Source organism: Vespa velutina, chromosome 3, assembly GCF_912470025.1.
Source record: "Vespa velutina chromosome 3, iVesVel2.1, whole genome shotgun sequence".
Classification (NCBI taxonomy): Eukaryota; Metazoa; Arthropoda; class Insecta; order Hymenoptera; family Vespidae; genus Vespa; species Vespa velutina.
In genome coordinates, this window is record NC_062190.1 from 6230032 (window position 1) to 6248738 (window position 18707).

The 18707-nt window shown below is 29.4% G+C and overlaps 3 protein-coding genes across 9 annotated transcripts; 1 reads left to right on the top strand and 2 right to left on the bottom strand.

Annotated features, from left to right (window-relative positions):
- On the bottom strand, positions 1–5298 carry LOC124947862 (prohormone-2-like). Of its 2 annotated transcripts, XM_047490573.1 has the most exons (9): positions 5053–5272; positions 3551–3668; positions 3363–3455; positions 3150–3282; positions 2831–3040; positions 1209–1310; positions 1024–1091; positions 698–945; positions 1–500 (listed from the first exon to the last, which is right to left on the bottom strand). In XM_047490573.1, the coding sequence occupies exons 1-9, from the start codon at positions 5062–5064 to the stop codon at positions 411–413; spliced, it is 1074 nt and encodes a 357-aa protein (XP_047346529.1). In that variant the 5' UTR covers positions 5065–5272; the 3' UTR covers positions 1–410. The 2 variants fall into 2 exon arrangements, with proteins under 2 accessions (XP_047346529.1, XP_047346530.1); XM_047490574.1 differs by lacking the exon at positions 1209–1310 and having other exon boundaries at positions 5053–5298.
- Positions 5299–7139: 1841 nt separating this feature from the next.
- LOC124947861 (arginyl-tRNA--protein transferase 1) lies at positions 7140–11307 on the top strand. 4 transcript variants are annotated; one of them, XM_047490569.1, is made up of 10 exons: positions 7140–7279; positions 7366–7545; positions 7672–7798; positions 7854–7984; positions 8057–8487; positions 9181–9342; positions 10141–10296; positions 10476–10648; positions 10730–10991; positions 11075–11307. In XM_047490569.1, the coding sequence occupies exons 2-10, from the start codon at positions 7449–7451 to the stop codon at positions 11219–11221; spliced, it is 1686 nt and encodes a 561-aa protein (XP_047346525.1). In that variant the 5' UTR covers positions 7140–7279; positions 7366–7448; the 3' UTR covers positions 11222–11307. The 4 variants fall into 4 exon arrangements, with proteins under 4 accessions (XP_047346525.1, XP_047346528.1, XP_047346527.1 ...); XM_047490572.1 differs by having other exon boundaries at positions 7226–7545; positions 8273–8487; XM_047490571.1 differs by lacking the exon at positions 9181–9342 and having other exon boundaries at positions 7228–7545.
- Positions 11308–11777: 470 nt separating this feature from the next.
- On the bottom strand, positions 11778–18126 carry LOC124947529 (sialin-like). 3 transcript variants are annotated; one of them, XM_047489816.1, is made up of 6 exons: positions 17911–18125; positions 15895–15926; positions 14897–15740; positions 14487–14806; positions 14173–14417; positions 11778–12306 (listed from the first exon to the last, which is right to left on the bottom strand). In XM_047489816.1, the coding sequence occupies exons 3-6, from the start codon at positions 15706–15708 to the stop codon at positions 12142–12144; spliced, it is 1542 nt and encodes a 513-aa protein (XP_047345772.1). In that variant the 5' UTR covers positions 15709–15740; positions 15895–15926; positions 17911–18125; the 3' UTR covers positions 11778–12141. The 3 variants fall into 3 exon arrangements, with proteins under 3 accessions (XP_047345772.1, XP_047345770.1, XP_047345771.1); XM_047489814.1 differs by lacking the exon at positions 17911–18125 and adding an exon at positions 16070–16990; XM_047489815.1 differs by lacking the exon at positions 15895–15926 and having other exon boundaries at positions 17911–18126.
- Positions 18127–18707: the final 581 nt, after the last annotated feature.

An 18707-nucleotide genomic window follows, 5' to 3' on the forward strand; every position in this document is an offset into this window, starting at 1 on the left:
AAAATATAAAAAAAAAAAAAAAATAATAAGAAAACAACAATAAAACAAAATAAAAGTATATAGAAAATTCATACTTATATACATTTTTATCTACGCGTGTGTGTATACGCGCAAACATGATTTATTAAAGGAACCATGGTATTTCTGTCTCAGTAAATTCTTGCAAATTGAAAGAAGTCTTTTCCAGCACCGTGTTTTTGAAAATGAATAGTCTTGGACTCTCGGGTACTTTTTCATTCGCGATAAAGGGTTATATAGTTAAAGAGAAGTGTCTACGAGAAATCTGTCGTACAATATGCCCAAATCAAAGTGAGCTTGCACGCAACAGTTCCGCAAACTCTCTTTTTCTTTTTCCAATATTCCTGATAAAATAGAAAATTTTTCAAGTATAGTTAATTTACGCTAATAAATTAATAAACCATATGATGCGGATAGGGAGGATAACCACGCTGTTGGATGCCCATTTGTAGTGGAACGATATTAACGTACGGATCGTAACTCTGAAATGAATAAGTTAATAATTAGAAAATAATTTTGACAAATTGTCTTTTCAAGTCTCTTCACATTATAAGTCTGTTTTATTTTCACCTTTGTCCACGTTATAGAGTTTAACAAAAAAAAAAAAAAAAAAAAAAAAAAAAAAAAAAAAATGAAGTATCTAATCTTATTAAATATTTTTAATATTATCGCGTTTTACCGGTGCTCGTTTTTTCGCAACCATATATTTCCTCTCCGTGGGATAATATGAGTCTTGAGAATAAAGAGTGCCATACTGATTGACATAAGGATGCGCACCACCATTATCTAATTGTTGCGCGTATTGATTGTCATATTGGTCGTAATAACCTGATGGGTGAGTATGCACGATACCGATATCAGAAGGTGAGAGGGTATCTGTACCATATCGATAAGAAGAATATGCAGGAACATTCATCCAAGCGAGAGCTGTTAAGAATTATTTATTAATAATAAAATTATTCAAATTTCTATCCAATGAACTAAAAATTTTTATAGGATTTTTACCATTTCTGGGATCTTCATCTTCTAACGGATCAGCGTCCTCTTCGTTATCATATTCCTCGTTCGTATATCTGTAAAAATTCGTAACGATTTATAAATTGAATAATAGCAAAGCATTAATTTACGTCAAAGCAAATTCAAAGTTATCGATCGAAGTACGCGTGTATAAATACGTAATGGATCGTAACCTGTTGCGGTGTCCATTCTCCCACATTGATAAAAGAGTCCATGCAGGTTCAGGATGAATTTCCACATCGCGTTTATAACGTGGTTCCGCATAAATAGGAATGCTAAAAGGATTGTATAACAGAACTTATAAATTCGAGTGGTTCGGATATTTTTAAATTACAAGATTACTTTCGTCCTTGAAAATCGCATTAAAACGAAAACAAACGGAAAGGAATCTTCTTTTTTTGCAAGTATTACTTTTTTCTTTTTTTAAATCTTAATCGCTCGATAATTTATTATTTGTTCATAAAATCTATATCGGTATTAAATGTTGTACCGCATCACAGCACATGTCTCATAATGCTAATACTTCTTCCGCTTGCTTCGTGCTTTGACAAAATGAGTGGAAAGATTATCCAAACGAAAAAAAAATATCTTTACATTCATTGGTTTTTTGTCGATTCATCGGATTTAAATACTCGATACATTCATTTCCAATTATCGTTTATTTTTAACTAATGATGACCTTTAATAATTTATCCAATAATTTTCACTAAAACAGATTCACAAGGTTTTCTATCTCTTGTTCGTAACAAAGAAGCTTTTCACAATGCAACGAGGAAGGAAATACTTTTAAAGGGTTGAGTGTTGATGTCAGCTGATTGTCCGACTATATAGCAAATGGCAGTAATACCGTGACCTAGTTTTCCTGGCTGGTTCCATTCAGCTTTTCGTACGGTCACACTACTCTAGAAAACACCCTCCTTCCCCCCTAACCGTTCAACCCCACTACTAGCTCCAGCCTCTTTTGCGTCACTAGTATCGAACGATCCATAGTCTGCGGCAAACTTTATCTACGTACTTGTGAGAGAGTGTGCGCGTTTACGTTTATGTACGTAATACATAGATGGAGGAGAATGAAGAGGGGAAGCTTTTAAGAGGGTTCCAGCAAAGTATATAGAGTGACTTGAGCAATTTTCTCTGAACGAAAACGCTCCTATTTCTCCTCTCGATCAAAATATTATCGTTAGAAAAACCATATTATTATTAATCATATTACTAACATTGATTATTCACTCTATGACCTATGACATTCAATCGGCATTTGTTCAAACAAAATATTCATCGTGTATAGCTTTTGAAAATAAAAATAGAACGCTGACGTAGAAAATGTAAAACAGGTATATACATATACATAGAAATATTCACTTGAATAAATATGAATCTAAGTAAATGCGACTCTGCGTTTTGTAAATGAAAAAAGAATTGCTTTCATAAGATCAGTTTCGAAAGATATTCGGATACTAAGGATAGGTTACTGATCGGCACGATGACGACACATCTTCGAGTTGTTCAATACGACTCGGTCGTCAAGCCGACCGCCGTTCCTGCCGAGGGCAACGCCCTCCCGTCAGCCCTCTCGTCGACCCTCTCGTCCCCATTGAGAAAAAGCGCCGAAGAAAAGGGGAGATAGCTTTGGGAAAGGAATGAACGGGTGGTGAAGGGTAGTTCAGGGTATATTCTGCTCGATTTAGTTTCCCTGGGATTTCCATTCCACAGGTGCGACGTCATCAAAAGAAAAATAATTCGAACTTATGGTAATGCCAATGATATCGATAATGACAATGACTTTCTCGCTCACCTTCTTTTTGTCTGAATTGGAGAATGTTGCGTTTGATATGCCGTGTGATATCCCGTACTCGTTGGTGGAATAGTAGTTGTACGAATATTTGGGATTAATTTTTCTGATCGTTTTCGCCGATCGTCGCCTATATAATAACGAGCATAAGGTGCTACGTCCCATACATGCGGCATTTCGTCACCCTCTTCGGTTACGATAACCTTTCCATATCTGTGTAGAAATATTAAAACAGGCTATCAATCGAGATATTTTTTCAGACTAGAATAGATTCCATTAATACTTCAAATCTATCTAATTCAATTATCAATCTCGAACTTACTCGTAATTTTTATCGTACGGATTGTATACTTCGCGCTCGTCCAAAGAGTTTCTCGGAGATTTTGGATTAGGGAATTTGTTTTCTTTTGTAAGTGATATCTTTAAAGCATCTAATCCTGCCGCGTTTAATGCCCCTGAAAGTACAAAGTTTCATGTACGTTCTCGATACGATTGTCTTAACTACGTTTAACAAAGCTTTACTAATGTTCTTTACTTTTTTCTGCGCTTGAAACATACGGATTGCCTCTATTCTCAGGCTGTCGATTTTGTTGATTCCCGAACATCAACGTTTCTTGAGCTCGTTTCGCTAAAGATATAAGTTTACAAGAATAATTATTATTTCTTAAAGAAAATGTGTATAATAATTTTTGATCGATTCGATAGAGTGTTCAATTTTCTCACGTTTTGTTCTCGTTATTTGATCCGTTTTCTTTGCATCCTCTTTCAAATTCGTCGGCAAGGAAACGCTCAGTACAATTAGGGTACATAGTATCAATAAACACGCCCAACTATTAAGCATCTGCAAGAAATGGATTACAATTGTTTTTCTATAGAAAAATTTAGAGAGTATTTTTTATAAATTAGATAAGATTTACGATGCTTCACGTTAAATATAAGCAATTAAAGGCATCAGGTCACCATGGAAGAGAAAAAGAGAGAAGAGTTTAAATGTCACGTAACGCGGAATGTCAAGAGTCTATTTTCAGTATACATAGCTGATCAAAAATTAATATATAGGTATACCTCGTAGGAAGCTCTATAAGAAAATGTTTGTTCGTGTTTCAGTTTTTAAACAATATAATACTCTGAGATAGCATAAAATTGTCGATGAGATAACGTTTTATTATATCCTTTTTTTTTATATATAATAATACACTTCTACGAAACACAGTATAGTAGTTGTATTATAGTATATTTTTTAAATATCATAGACACAGTACATTTATTAATTCTAACTATTTAAATTAGTAAAGTTCTGTTTTATATATAAGAAATAAATAAAAATAAATAAAAATTAAACATTCTTGAAAATCAGCTATTAAAAGAATTTTTGTTTTTTCGATAATATCGGATTACTAATTAAAATCTGGACTTATATTTCCTAATTAATATCTGATCGCAGATAATCTAATCGCATGGAGGGTTTTCCTCAATTAAAGCGGGCCAACAGCTATATAGAAAAGCTGGATATAGTAGACCTAGAAATTGCACACTTGTTGCATGTAGGTATACTGTAGTCGCTTATCGTGCTACACGATGCTCACAGCTGCATCGCTCATAATTAAAGATATATTTCAGTTATCATCCATTCATTGATAAATGCCTCTATCTATGACGTATCTTATGACGTTTTTGATTACGTAGAACGTATTAATATCGCATGATTTTCTATCTAAGAAAGCACGCTTATATGCCTGCAGTAAATGTCACGTCAGCTGTAGTTACCGATATTTATCCTAGAATATTTTCTTTTCATGTTTATAAGGTACGAAAAAAAATGGTGCTCATATTTTTGAGCCGTATTTATTTATGTCTACATAAAAAATTACATTAAATTAAATAAGAAGTTAAGACACGTATGTTAAATATAAGGTTAAGTTTACTTAACTTTTTCTCATTTCTATTTTTGGCAAATTTAATAATTCGGAAAATTGATAAAACATTCGATTAATAAATATTTAATTTCAAACAAAATTATAAAGATCTAATATGTATAGAAATAAATGAAAACGACAAGAAATAAAAGAGGAAAGAAAGAAACAGATTTTCAAGTAATGTAAAAACAAAGATGAAAAAAAAAATTATTTAAAAAAAATTTATTAAATTTTTAAAAAAATTATTTAAAAAAAATAATTTTACATTCATTAAATCGTATAAATCGAGTTAAAAAAAAGAAAATTTACCTTAAAATCCATCGTGATGATAAAGATAGAGCGAACAAGTTTGATCTTCTTCGAGGATTTCCTTTCGTCCCTTTGAAATCTGCAGCGCGATTTGTTTGCGTCCTTTTGGCTTTGGCGGGTCTGCCTGGAATGAACGTCGGGGCTCGGCAGGACGACTAGAAAAGCAGTGGCGGGTACGGTCGATCAACTACTCCCACCCTCGACCTCAAGCCCACATCTCCTACCCTCCAACTACCCTTCAAACATATAGCTACTTCAGTATATACATACACTTGTAACAAGTACATGTGTGAATCAAAGAACTTATGTATATGTTTCCTCGTGTTAGTATGTGTGTATGTCTGTAGATATATCTATATCCTCATCCCCTTTTGTTTTCGTACTTTTCGCCCACACATTTTCGCCATTTGCGTAGAAGACTTGCAATAACGAACGTGCGCATCCACCTACACTTTTTCATTTATTGTGATACTGATCTACCCACGCAATGACCCGAGCACATAGCTACCCTCGGGATGTTTCCGCCTCCTTCTCCTTCTCTCCCTTCTCTTCTTCATTCTCCTTTTTTTCCTTATTCTTCTTTTTCTCTCACGTACGCTTGCCCTCTTTTTTTTTTAAATCTTTCAAGAATAATTAAATGAAAGAACTTTCATCCTCATTTAGCATTGAAAATATTCATGAGCATATTTTCCAATATGTTTGATGATTTTTATATTCGTCTGAATGATTGCCAAATATAAACAAAAAAGGACTTTCAATTCATTCTTCGCAACAGGCCAAACGCCCACGTGAAAACGTAATACGGTCTATAGTTTTTCTCTACCATGAATTGCCAGAGGTAACTAAATAAATTGAGGAGTCCAACAAATATTTTTCTCCTTCACAAAATGAAAAAGTTAAACCCAAATAGAAATATTTATTACCACGGTTTAATCAAAAATTAATATTAAATCATTAGTAAAGAATGCGTAATTTATCGGTGTATAGATTTTCCCCGTAATTGACCTATTTTCAATGAAGTAATACCACGCTTGCGTAAAATCACGTGCACGAAAATGCATGCAGATATGAGCAAAATAAAATTTTAGGATTCTAAAAGATATTTGATGCTTGCGTTTGATAATAGCAAATCATCAACCGTATTTTCTTCAAAAAAAACATATTTTTTTCTTTTCAATAAAGAGAGATAAATTTCGATAAATTTCGATAAATTTCGATAAATTTTTATTTAAAAGAGATTTAACAATTAATTTTCTAGAATTATGAATACGGTAACAGAAGAGTGAATGAATAGAAAGAAAAAAAGAATTCTATAAAAGGAGGATAATTGTTATTTGTTGATATTGCTTCATCTAATCTTGCGTTCACGTCCTGAAGGGTGGTTCCTATTGACGTCAATCGTTGATTTTCTATTCGGCGAATCCCTAGTTGGTGGGGGAATTACGCGTGTACAACGTACAACGATGGTATAAGAGAAGGATGAGAATAGAGAATTGATAAATTAAACGTTCTCTGACAGAAGGATAACTGAAATATGACTAGAACCTATTGGGTATAATAAAACAGGAAGATAAAATTCATTCATGATATAGAAAAAAAATGTGGAATATTTTTTTTTATAATGTGTGATATATACTTTTTTTCTAATAATAAAATCGAAAAACAAATGAAAGTCATTATTTGTTCTATATTCATATAATTAATAAATAGAATAAATAGATCTCTATTCGAAAAACCATAATAAGTCGTTGGAAGGGGTAACTCCAAAAGAACAGATCAATGTTTCTGTAGCCGTAGTAACGGTCGTTCGTTGATGCGTAAAAGATAGGTTCATTCATAAAAGCGATCGCTTCTTTCACGAATGAAGAGACGAATTATTGTATGTTATTTTTTGATAAATACTTGAAGATTTAGATATTTATTTATCTGCCAGAATTAATAATGATATCACGGTACAAATTTTATTTTATTCAACTAAATCAGTACATGGTTGGTACTAAACAATATTTTGTCGTCTAATCGTATCAAAAGATATTGATATGAATGTCGAAAAATAAAATTGACAAAAATAATTTGCATTTTTGTAGTTATCTGAAATATCTGGGAATATATTTCGAAAATGATTTGAGTCGATAAATCTTTTTGTTTGAAAATTCATACTTATACGTCATTCGTTTCAATAATCCAAGATGGCGCACCGAAGAATATGTTCTGAAACGATCTTATGGTTACTATTAGTCATTAGTAATACCTATTAAAACTGGTTTTAACGTAGAATTAAAAGCGTATTAATAGAAAGTTTCATTCTTGTAGTTACAGAATTACAATATGTGAAAAATAAAATTGTTACTTGGTTCTTCGAATGTTGAACAAAATCAAGTAAATACTAAAAGAAAATGTCTGGTCAACCTCTCAGTATTGTTGAGTATTATGCTCAAGAAGAAAGACATGCGTGTGGTTATTGCAAAAGTCCAAATACAAATTTTAGTCATGGTAAAAGCTTTAATTAGATGTTCGTCAAAATAATGACAATAAATTTGTATAGTTTACAAAATAAAAGGACATAACCTAATCTATGATATTTTTCTGTATATATATGAATAATTGAAAAAATTTTAGGTATGTGGGCACACTCTTTGACAGTTCAAGATTATCAAAATTTAATAGATAGAGGATGGAGAAGAAGTGGTAGTTATTGTTATAAACCTACAATGGATCAGACATGTTGTCCGATGTATACCATCAAGTGAGTATATTTTTTTATATAGGTGTAAAACAATGCATAAATTTATAATCTATAGGTGTGAAGCTTTGAACTTCAAGATCTCCAAATCACAAAAAAAGATTTTAAAGCGTATGACGAAGTTTTTAAGAAATGAACTAAAGAAAGATGAAATTATGGATACTAATGATGAACGCCAAGATATTACTGGTATACCTATAATTATATTTACATAGATTACAATTTAGAATATTCTCTGTTTCAAGTAAGCTATATTTGCAGATATAAATTTTGAGCAAATTCCAAATAAGCATGCGATACTGGCACAAAAAAATATTTCTAAATTAAATGTATCATCGATAGATAATGAACCCAATGAAATATTAAATCCTAAGGTGTTAAATTACAGCAAGAATTTCTGTGATTTAAAGAATAAATTACATTCAGATAGTAGTGCTTCTATCCAAAATCCTGAAGAAAATATATCTGTTGCTTTAGAAACAAGTACAATACAAGAAGGCAATAATTCTAGTAGCATACCTTGTAAAAAAGCAAAATTTTTACGTATAGAACGCAAACAAAAGAAATTGTTAGCTCAAGGGAAGTCATTAAAAGAAATTGAAACTGCCTTTAAAGAAAGCAAGCAACAAAATTATGTTAAAACTTTAGAGGAATTGTTTGATGAAATATGGACTGGAACAAAAAAATTGGAGGTAAGATATATTAAGATGAAAACATTTGAAATGTAATAAATATTAAATAAATCTTATATTCCAGTATCTCATTAATAATTATCAATCAAAATGTTTTCTTTCTTTTTCGTACTATCAAAAAATATATCAGTATCCATATTATCATGTATTTTACTATCTTCTATTTATATTACATCATTTTTAAAGAAGGGCTGGCTAACAGTGAAAGAAGAAAAGAAAGGAAAAAAATTATATGGTTTTTATATATTTTTCTATAGGTTACAATGTATTATAGAAAGAAAACATTTTTTATACATACGAACAGGAAATTATTTCAAGTGATATATTATAATCCAGTGATTGCCATTATAATCTAGTTGATATATTTAATAATTTTAATTATTTATAACAGTATAAATAAAATATTCTGCAATTGCTAATATGGTCCTCTTTTCTCCAATTGTATTTGAAATTTAAACTTATGAAACAAACATGTTGCAGATACGTCATTAAACATTTAAGAAATTGGTCTATATATTAGTGCTCTGTAACTTTAAGATTACTCTTCTCAAAGGAATATAATTTTTACAGCATACTTTTCTGTTCTTCCGATTCAGTTGATAACTGTTATTCAGGCTTATATATTTCAATATGAAGATAGTTTGATTTACTTTTCATTGAATAAATTTGTATTAAATTAATGACTTTTATAAGCTGAAACTAGTTAGAACCTCACCGATGAGCTCTGGATATCTAATGACTTCAAAAAAATCTTATGAGGTCTATAAAAAATATCAAAGTACAATACATCGGATTCCAACAGAGAAGATTACAGAGCAACAGTATACAAGGTTTCTTGTGAAATCCCCATTACAGGTAAATGTGAATTGTGCCAAGATCACTGATCTGTAAAATACTATCAAAATGAACAGTAGATGCATCAAAATTTTTTGTTATATTTCTTTACTTTGTGTATTATTTGTACTTATGTGTTGGGTTGTCCGGAAAATTCGTGTCGATTTTTGGTAGGTAGCGTAAAAATAAAATCTGCACAAACTTTTCGGACAACCCAATAGAAGTACCAATTTTTTTTTATTGATTTAATAAATAATAATTTCTTGTACATAATTTAATGCAAGACTGTTCAGATAGTAACAAATTTTCTTAATGTTTTATAAAATATATAGAATTTAGAAAAATGAAACAAATACTTTCAAAAGCATTAGAGAATGTTCTATAAATATTTCAAATGATATAATATAAATCATAGAAGTTCTTACTTCTTCTAATATTATACTTATATGTAAAAATGTTGTACATAATATTGATCTAAATAAGAAGTTATATTGGAGCAAAGTGGACCTTTTGTCTGAATTGATAGTTTATTTTTAACATATAAGGCGAACTACATGTATCTATAAAGTTGTTTTCTTTAATATTATTTCATAGATAAACTCTGATACTAGCTTAAAATATTAAAAATTAAAGTTTATCAATCGATTATAAATTATCGATTATTATCGAAATTATCGATATTCGATTGATAAATTAAAGTTATTATTTACTTTGTTTTTTTAGAATAAAAATAAAACAAATATATAATTTATCTTGCATGTCTAATAATGCAATAAGGGTATTTTCTTTTATTCATAATTTTTTTCATGAATTTATTAGATAAAATTGGTGAGGGTAAGGACAGAAGAATTTCTTAAATCTCTCGATATAAGTGCAAATCTTTACAAAAAGTATCAAATGGCTATTCATGGAGATGAACCAGAGGAATGTAATAAAAAAACGTTTGTCAATTTTCTTGTAGAAAGCCCTTTGCAGGTACACTTTGTATTCCATTCAATATTTTTAATTTATTAAATAAAATTTATATATATTCTTTATGTGCAATCTCTAATGCCAATTATATATTAAACTAAACACCAAAAACATAATTAGTAATTTTATAAAAGTATTTTATTTAATTTTTAATTAATATTATTTTATATGATATTTTAAAGGAATGGATACCTGAAAATGGCCCACCTCAAGGGTATGGTTCTTTTCACGAGCAATACTGGCTGGACAATGAATTGATTGCTATTGGTGTTATTGATATTTTGCCATCGTGCGTTTCGAGCGTATATTTCTTTTATGATCCAGAATACTCTTTTCTTTCTTTAGGAACTTTTAGGTCAGTAAATAGTTTTATATTTTTTTCTAAATAATTGAAATTCTTAAATATTTCTTCATTTGAAATATTTATTGTTTTCAGTTCTTTGAAAGAAATTTATTTAACAAGACATCTTAATAAAATCGCAAATAATTTAAAATATTACTACATGGGATTTTACATACATACTTGCCCTAAGATGCGGTACAAAGCTAGAATGAAACCATCTAAGCTATTATGTCCAGAAACTTATGTTTGGTGTGACATTGAACCTTGTTTAGCAAGTTTGGACAAAGAAAAGTATTGTAGATTCAATGAGGACATAGATGCCATAGATGAAGATGGTATAGTGGATATTAATAAGGTCTGTTTATATTCTTACTTTGTTCAAAACATTATTTACATTTTTACCTTAATAAATTAAACTAAAATTTGTGATATTTTCAGATATTCATTTTATATAGAGAAATGATAATGACTTACAGAATTTATAAAGCACAAAGAAATATAAAACAAAAAGAAGAAGAATTGAAAGAGTATGCTAGCCTAGTTGGAATGAAATGTGCGCAAAGTCTGCTTCTTTATCGTAGCTAATTTTTGAAGAATAAATGACATTATTTTATCGACACTATATAGTTTCATGAACAATAATAATGAACGATTTTCTTTGTTATTCTGGATTTTGAATTATTAATTAATTGAAAACTAAAAAAAAAATATATAAAAATACATGTGTTTTAACCTAAAAACAAATATATTAATTAATTAAAATAAAATGGATTTCTAATGTAGGAGAAAAAATGAATTTTTTTTTAATTTCTTTTAACTGTGACACAAATGTGTATAATATATTAATAGATTACATCCTTTACGAAAAATAATTACTTTCTGATTAATATTATTGAAAATTTTCTCTTATTTAAAAATATTTATCAAAATAATTTTGTAAATATTTCGAGCATATCATTAAAATCTTTTCATTACTGTCTTCAAATTAAATTGTTATTATATAGAAAATTCCAAAGAAAGATATTAATCTTTGGTTAGCGTGACCAAAACGTTCCGGATAAATCAGTATATAATGATTATCAATGATAACGTCATAATGTAGATATTATGAAACAATATTTATAAAAACAGAACTTGATACTTATGTAATCTCGCGTTTTATTTCCTGGACGTTCGTAAGACAATTTCAGTTACTATTTTTCTACATGCAATGAGTCATATATTTACATATTTAAATAATGCAAATAAAATCGATATGTTCTCCGAAAAATTCGTGAAACGTGCAAATGATTTAATCATTTTATGTTGATTAGAAATATGTTTATAATTTATATAAATACATAATATATTATATCATAACAATTAAAATAACATTGATTTAATATTATCAAATCTTTTTTTTTAATTTTAATTTCGATTTTCTATATTATATATTGTATTTTTCCGATTTCAATTTTAGAAACAAATAATTAAAGCATTATAATCAAAATATAGGAAAGCAATGCCTATGTCGTTCCAGCTTCTGCCTTTCCCCTCTCTGCATCTGGTTGATCTTTAATTTCATTCCATTTTTGTATTTCTCCACTTCCACCAATAATAAAAATAACCATACTCAGAATGCACACACCAGCACCAATCCAAAATAGTATTCGCCATTTATGGATTGGATTCTAAGGAAAAAATATATTTATATACCATCAAAACGATATTATTAAATGCAAAATAAATAAAAACAATTGTGTATGTACATATAAAAACATCCTAATATATAAAATGGATGTAATATATGATTACTATATAACAAGATAAAAAGAAATACAAAATGCTAAATAATTATTTAATATTACGTAATTATTTATATTGCGGGTATTATTTTTCATGTTAATGAGCAATAAAAAATTATTAATTTTTTATTTATTTTTATTTCATATTTATTTAAAAGTCATATAATAATTACATATTTTTAGTTTTAATCAATTTCTAAACATAAAAATATTCGAACAAAATTATTATTTTTGATAGTAAGAGAAATGTGAAATTTCCAACACTTCTTAATAAAATTCGAAGAAATTCTTAGAATGTTCTATTATATTCTAATATATGTTTATTACATGATTTCTTCTTATATACTATGCATACGGAAGCGGTGATAAAAATGATGACAATGATGAAAGCTTTGATATATTAGCAAGCAAGCATGAAACGTAATGTAATATGCGATTTTTCTTGATGAAACGATGCGTTGACATATCTTGTACTATAAATTATTGCATATAATTTATATAAAAACAAATAATATCTAATAGCCGTTATCACTATGAATTTTATTGGAAATCTTAGGCACGTTTCGATAAAAGGAGAAACTTTCCACGTGTTTGGAATATACTATTTCGACATTTTGTACGCGCATTACCTTTCTAATCCAATAATCATGCGCAATAATGTAAATCTGATGAGAGAAAACTAATATAATAGCGTCAAATTATGATTAATCTTATGTGAATGCAATTACTATTGCATATACGGGAAACGAAACATGTTAGCATTTTATCATATTCCAGTTTGATAATTGTATTTAAAAGATGACTGATCCAATTTTATTTTTAATACGAGATACGTACAATTGTTTATAACGACTTGTACAATAAGATACACGAAATATGTAGTACAAGATAATATCAAGATACTGCATATATGAGAATCGAATTTTGCAAGGAAGGCACATGTATTAATATAAAATAAAGCTCATACTATGAGATATACAGCATAGTACAACGTATTAACATGATGTTCGATTTGAAAAAAACAATTTTATACACGAGATATATATACAACGGTACTATACGACATGTAATATAAGACATACGATATAGTACAGGGTAGTATTAAAGTACTAGATATGTGAGAAACAATTTTGCACAGTAGAAACATATACAACTACCTAATGAAGATTGTACTATGATATATAAAACATAGTAACAAGGTGTTTGATATGAGGAAAGCAATTTTACACGGCATATATACAAGGGCTCGATACGATACATACCATGACATACGCAACATAGTACATAATAGTATTGTAATGTTAATAATATGCGAAAAACAATTTTGCACAGAAGGAACATGTACAAAAAAATTAGAACCGCCCGTACTACGAAATATAGAACATAATACAAAGTAATACTAATCTGCTGGATATGCAGAAAGCAATTTTGCATGTAAAGCACATAGACTTTAGTAAGATCGTATTATAAGATACATAACATAAAACAGAACAGTATTAAGACGTTGAACATGAAAGTACTAAAATTGTTACATAAAGCGTATATGTCAACTTCTTAATACTATCTATACTATGCGATACACAACCTATAGAATTTTTCCTACGATACGAAGTTGTTAGATATGCGAAAAGCAATTTTATATATAATATATGTACGTATACATATACCTATATATATATACATATGTATAGGTAATATAATCATATATTACGATAAATTAAGAAATTTATTTAATCAAATGAGTAGACTCACCCCATATTTGCCTGCAATTTCTTCCACCATCGTCGGTATTATCACACTAGATACACTCCCAACAGTATTCATAATTCCGTACAAAAAACCTGCAAAATTTGGAGAGATATCTTGATTGTTCGAGAGATTCGCTATACTCGCCGCTCCGTTGAAACCCAAAGCAAAGAACAAGAATACGTTAGCAAGATATAAGGAACATTCGGCATAACCAACTAATATTAAAAAGATGCCTGGTAATAGATGAGCTGGAAAAAAATATAATATAATATTCTGTGTAAATTGTTATTTTCCATTTCTAAGCGTTCACTACCTACAAAATATAGTAGCACATTTTCGAAGTTTAGTGACACTCATAAGTTGTTTCTTTTTAATGTTATCGCCAGCCCAACAAAAAAAGAAACCAAATAACATTCTACCAGCCCAAGGAAGACCGGCAGCAGTACCGCCTTTGGTAAGTTGGAAACCTAGTGCTTTCGTCATGTACAACATTAACGAATTTTGATAAAAAAAGAGTAAGAAAAGATTGCCAAAGTGGCAGATAACAAGACTGATGAACGGAATCGAAGTAAATATCTGTTTGATTGGTGTCTGCTTTAACGTAGGCTTTTGCATTCTCACTATTCCAGCTTGAGAACTGAAAGTATATAAAAGAAATAATTATTATATTGATATTTTACTTAGAAATAGATATCAAGATCAATAATTTGTACACGAAACAAATTACTTTAAAATATATTCTTTTTCCTCTTCGGTTATACCCGGATGTTCCATAGGTGAATCAAAAGTTAACAATGCCCAAAATATTATCCATAAAAACATCATCACAGATGGTATATACCACGCAGATTCCCAATTTATATAGTCAGCTATAGCAGCAACCATAGGATACGTGAAGACAGTACCAAACGTACCACCTAAAAGAGACCAAACAAAACGCGCTCGTTCATCAGGAGGTGCCCATTTGGCAACTAAAGTGTGACAAGCGGGAAAAGTGACGCCTCCGGTCAATCCTATAATCATTCTAGCGAATACGAGTGCACCCCAATGAATTTGTGCTAGTATAGGAGTGATTAGACTTATAAAAGCCGCTAATACGGATGTCCAAAGAATTGCCTTTCGTGGACCCCATTTCAAGGCCATCAGACCGCCAAGAAAACATCCAGGAAGATATCCGTAACCGTAAGCAGCTATTAATTGTCCGCGAATATGAGGACTCCAATCAAAAGGCAATCCATTAAAAAGTTCAAAACTTGAAGGTCGACTTGGTTGTTCAGCTTGGTCATCTGTTTGTCGGAGAAAGCGTTCACCTTCACCTTCAATCTCTTTGGTTTCATAAAAGTTTAATTTTCTGTCCATGATATATTCTTCAATGAAATCAATCGGTTCGAGCATCAAAAGAGATCGCCGTTGACGTTCATTGTCATTGAAACATGCACCGGTTACATCTTCGGTCGGTAAAGCCTTGATCATTGGTACTGCCAAGATAGGCATTTGTAAACGACACATGTAACTGGTCCAACAGCAAGTAAACATCATTAAGCATATTAATATTCTCGTTGGAATCCATCCTGAAATTAATGATGATCGAAAAGTTTTAATCATAATTTATATATAAATTATAATTAATTTATAATTATGCAATCGTTAAGACTAATATATCGAACTTTAAGACGTCTGAAATTTAATCGGATCGTTTTACAGATCATCTTTCTAGTGACTTACGTAACAATTTCCAGATAAACGTTGGATGTCTTCTAGAAATAATAATACGTACAATTTAGTTGTGCTCGACGGTCGATCCACAAGCTAGTCGTTCTTTCTCTTTTCAAAAACAATTATTACGTGAAAGAGAAACGAGTGACTTTGTGGTTCAATAATCAAGCATTACTAAACATACATTATATTATGCATTGATGCACATCACCAGAGAAACTAATTGATTAAACTATTATAATCTACTAATTCTTTTATACGGATTTACAAAATCTAGAGATTGAATTTGGAGCAGAAACTTTCTTATTTCAAATCTTTTCTCATTACATATTTAGTTTTGCGTTATGCTATTTAAATCGTTATAGTAACGAATATAAACGTGAAGTTAACTGTTATTATTCAATAGAAAAACTTTAATTACGTATAAGGAAATTATTTTTTGCCAAACGTATTTTCGCGTTCGCATTAATGTGTGAATTGAAAAAGCACTTTTTCGAGTGACGAAGTAAAAACTTGTATGAAATAATGAGTGAATGGATATAAATAAATGTTAATGTTATCATATATATGCTCGTGTAAAACGAAACATTTGCAAATCTTGAATGGTTAAATAACTATTTTTAAATTGCGGATTTAAAATACTACTCGATTATTTTTATCGGAAAATCATGACAGTTTATATTCAAGGACGAATCAAATACACTTGGTTATATATTATCCGACGATATAATATCGCGACTTGAATAGGTACGTATGAGAGATCACCGTGAAATAAAAACTGCAATTTATATGTTCTCTTGTAATACCGTTCGAACTGTCGCAGTTAGATTGACTAGGATAATCTGTACTATCAAATTACAAAATATTTGTGCGGATATATCCATCGACTTTGTAATGTGATCGATAATTTCATAACTTTGTAGTCAAATCGATGAAAATTATAAATAAATGATTACCCAATCATATTTCTCCCGTTAATTTATGAAAATTTACATTCTTATATATTATTTATAAACGAATATAATAATTCTTGTAGATATTTTATGAGTTGCTTCAGACAAGTTAGAATTCAACTAAAAAGGTTAAGTAACGGACACAAAATGCAAAATATGCCAAAAATGCCGAAAGCAATCGTAATCATCATGTCGAGCTCAAGGAAATTTACATTTACCTAGGATCGAAAGATCAACAATGGCGTAGAAATTTACATTGATGTTAATTTCTACTTTTATTTGAAAAATAAATTCCTTCTATATAATATAATTCTATATTTTATATAAAAATTACATAAAATTATGCCGTGTGAATATTGTAGAATAATATCGCAGGAAAACAAAATCACATAAGATTTATAAAACATGAAATCGCCAATATCATTCGATACTACGCTACTGAAAAGTAGAAAAGAAAACCGTTGACTTTCTTCAGTACAAACGTCCGGTAATGACAACAAGAGTGAAACATCGAAGGAAAGTCGGTGATCCAATATATATATATATATATATATATATATATATATATATATATATATATATATATAAATTATATGTTCTTATATAAAAATAAGAATATTATTTCAAATTGCTTTTTAGAAAAATGATAATTAAGTGATAGTTGTGCTATTAGGTGTGCTATCAACCGGTATAGATCGCATGCAATTTATTGTTTGAGCTACTTTTACCAACGACCAGATTATCATGTTTGAAAAACTCATTACTTTCACTTACAATTAGTTAGACTGCGCGCTGCATAAAGAACGACAAGTTTTTCGCGATTTCATATTCTTTATAAAATTGCGAAAATAATAGCTTTTGTTTGTTCTCTGTTGAGTTGTGAAAAAAGCATAGAAAAGAAAAATAATTAAAAATATAAAAAAAAGTATTCAAAAAAAGCTCACGTTTCTTTTATTTTTAATTTAATTTTAAAATATATAATAAAATGTGTACAATATATGATGTTAACTAGGACATTTCGAACAGTAAAATATCTTAATATTCTATCGAATATTCGAGTTGAATAACTTACTTGAAATGAGTATTTGTAACTTCTTCTTCATTCTACTCACTGTCGAGCAAAGAAAAAAAAAATCAAATCACGTACGATCAAAAGAACATTTAGACGATCTCAACTTGACAATACTAGTTCGTGCAAATAATTGGTAAAGTGTTACAAGAGACAAATTTCGGAAGTTGTCGCACGAAATAAACTCTACCAACCTAGATGAAGGACTGGTGACATTGGACATCGAGACGCGTATTTATATATCCTGCTGTAAGTAAAAGTGCAGAGGTGGAGGCTCGGATAAGCTTCTCTTAAGGGTAGAAACTTTTTCTTATAGTTTGAACATTTAAATGATTTTTAAATTTTTCATCGATTCAGAAAATGTTGTCTTTTCGAGATTTAAATTGTTATTATTATTATTTCAATTATTCAAATGTTATGTCAAATCAATCAATAAAATATCAATATTTTATGTAATAATGATTTTTATTATATAATAAATTATTATATATATATATATATATATATATATATATATATATATTTATTATTGCGAGAGAGAGAGAGAGAGAGAGAGAGAGAGAGTGTATGTGTGTGTGTGTGTGTGTGTGTATACATACATGATAATTTTTAACCTGTTTACCACTATCATTCACATTTACACCTATCAAATATATATTTTCTTACTAATTGATTTATGATCACTTACATATATATTTTTATAAATAATCGATGTACAAGACGTTCATTTCTCTATTCTCAGTTTTTCTTTTAATATCTTTTATCATTTCATTATTCACATAAAAAAGTTCACATTATAA

Bases quoted from the DNA above. Each gene is read 5' to 3' on its own strand.
- LOC124947529 (XM_047489814.1), bottom strand. The intron at 14,418-14,486 runs GTAGGTAGTGAA...ATTTTTTTCCAG, and splicing joins AAAATGTGCTACTATATTTT to CTCATCTATTACCAGGCATC. The intron at 12,307-14,172 runs GTGAGTCTACTC...TTTTTTCCTTAG, and splicing joins AAATTGCAGGCAAATATGGG to AATCCAATCCATAAATGGCG.
- LOC124947861 (XM_047490569.1), top strand. From the start codon at position 7,449: ATGTCTGGTCAACCTCTCAGTATTGTTGAGTATTATGCTCAAGAAGAA. The intron at 7,546-7,671 runs GTAAAAGCTTTA...AAAAAATTTTAG, and splicing joins AAATACAAATTTTAGTCATG to GTATGTGGGCACACTCTTTG. The intron at 8,488-9,180 runs GTAAGATATATT...GACTTTTATAAG, and splicing joins CTGGAACAAAAAAATTGGAG to CTGAAACTAGTTAGAACCTC.
- LOC124947862 (XM_047490573.1), bottom strand. The intron at 3,041-3,149 runs GTAAGTTCGAGA...ATTTCTACACAG, and splicing joins CCGTACGATAAAAATTACGA to ATATGGAAAGGTTATCGTAA. The intron at 946-1,023 runs GTAAAAATCCTA...AATTCTTAACAG, and splicing joins AGATGAAGATCCCAGAAATG to CTCTCGCTTGGATGAATGTT.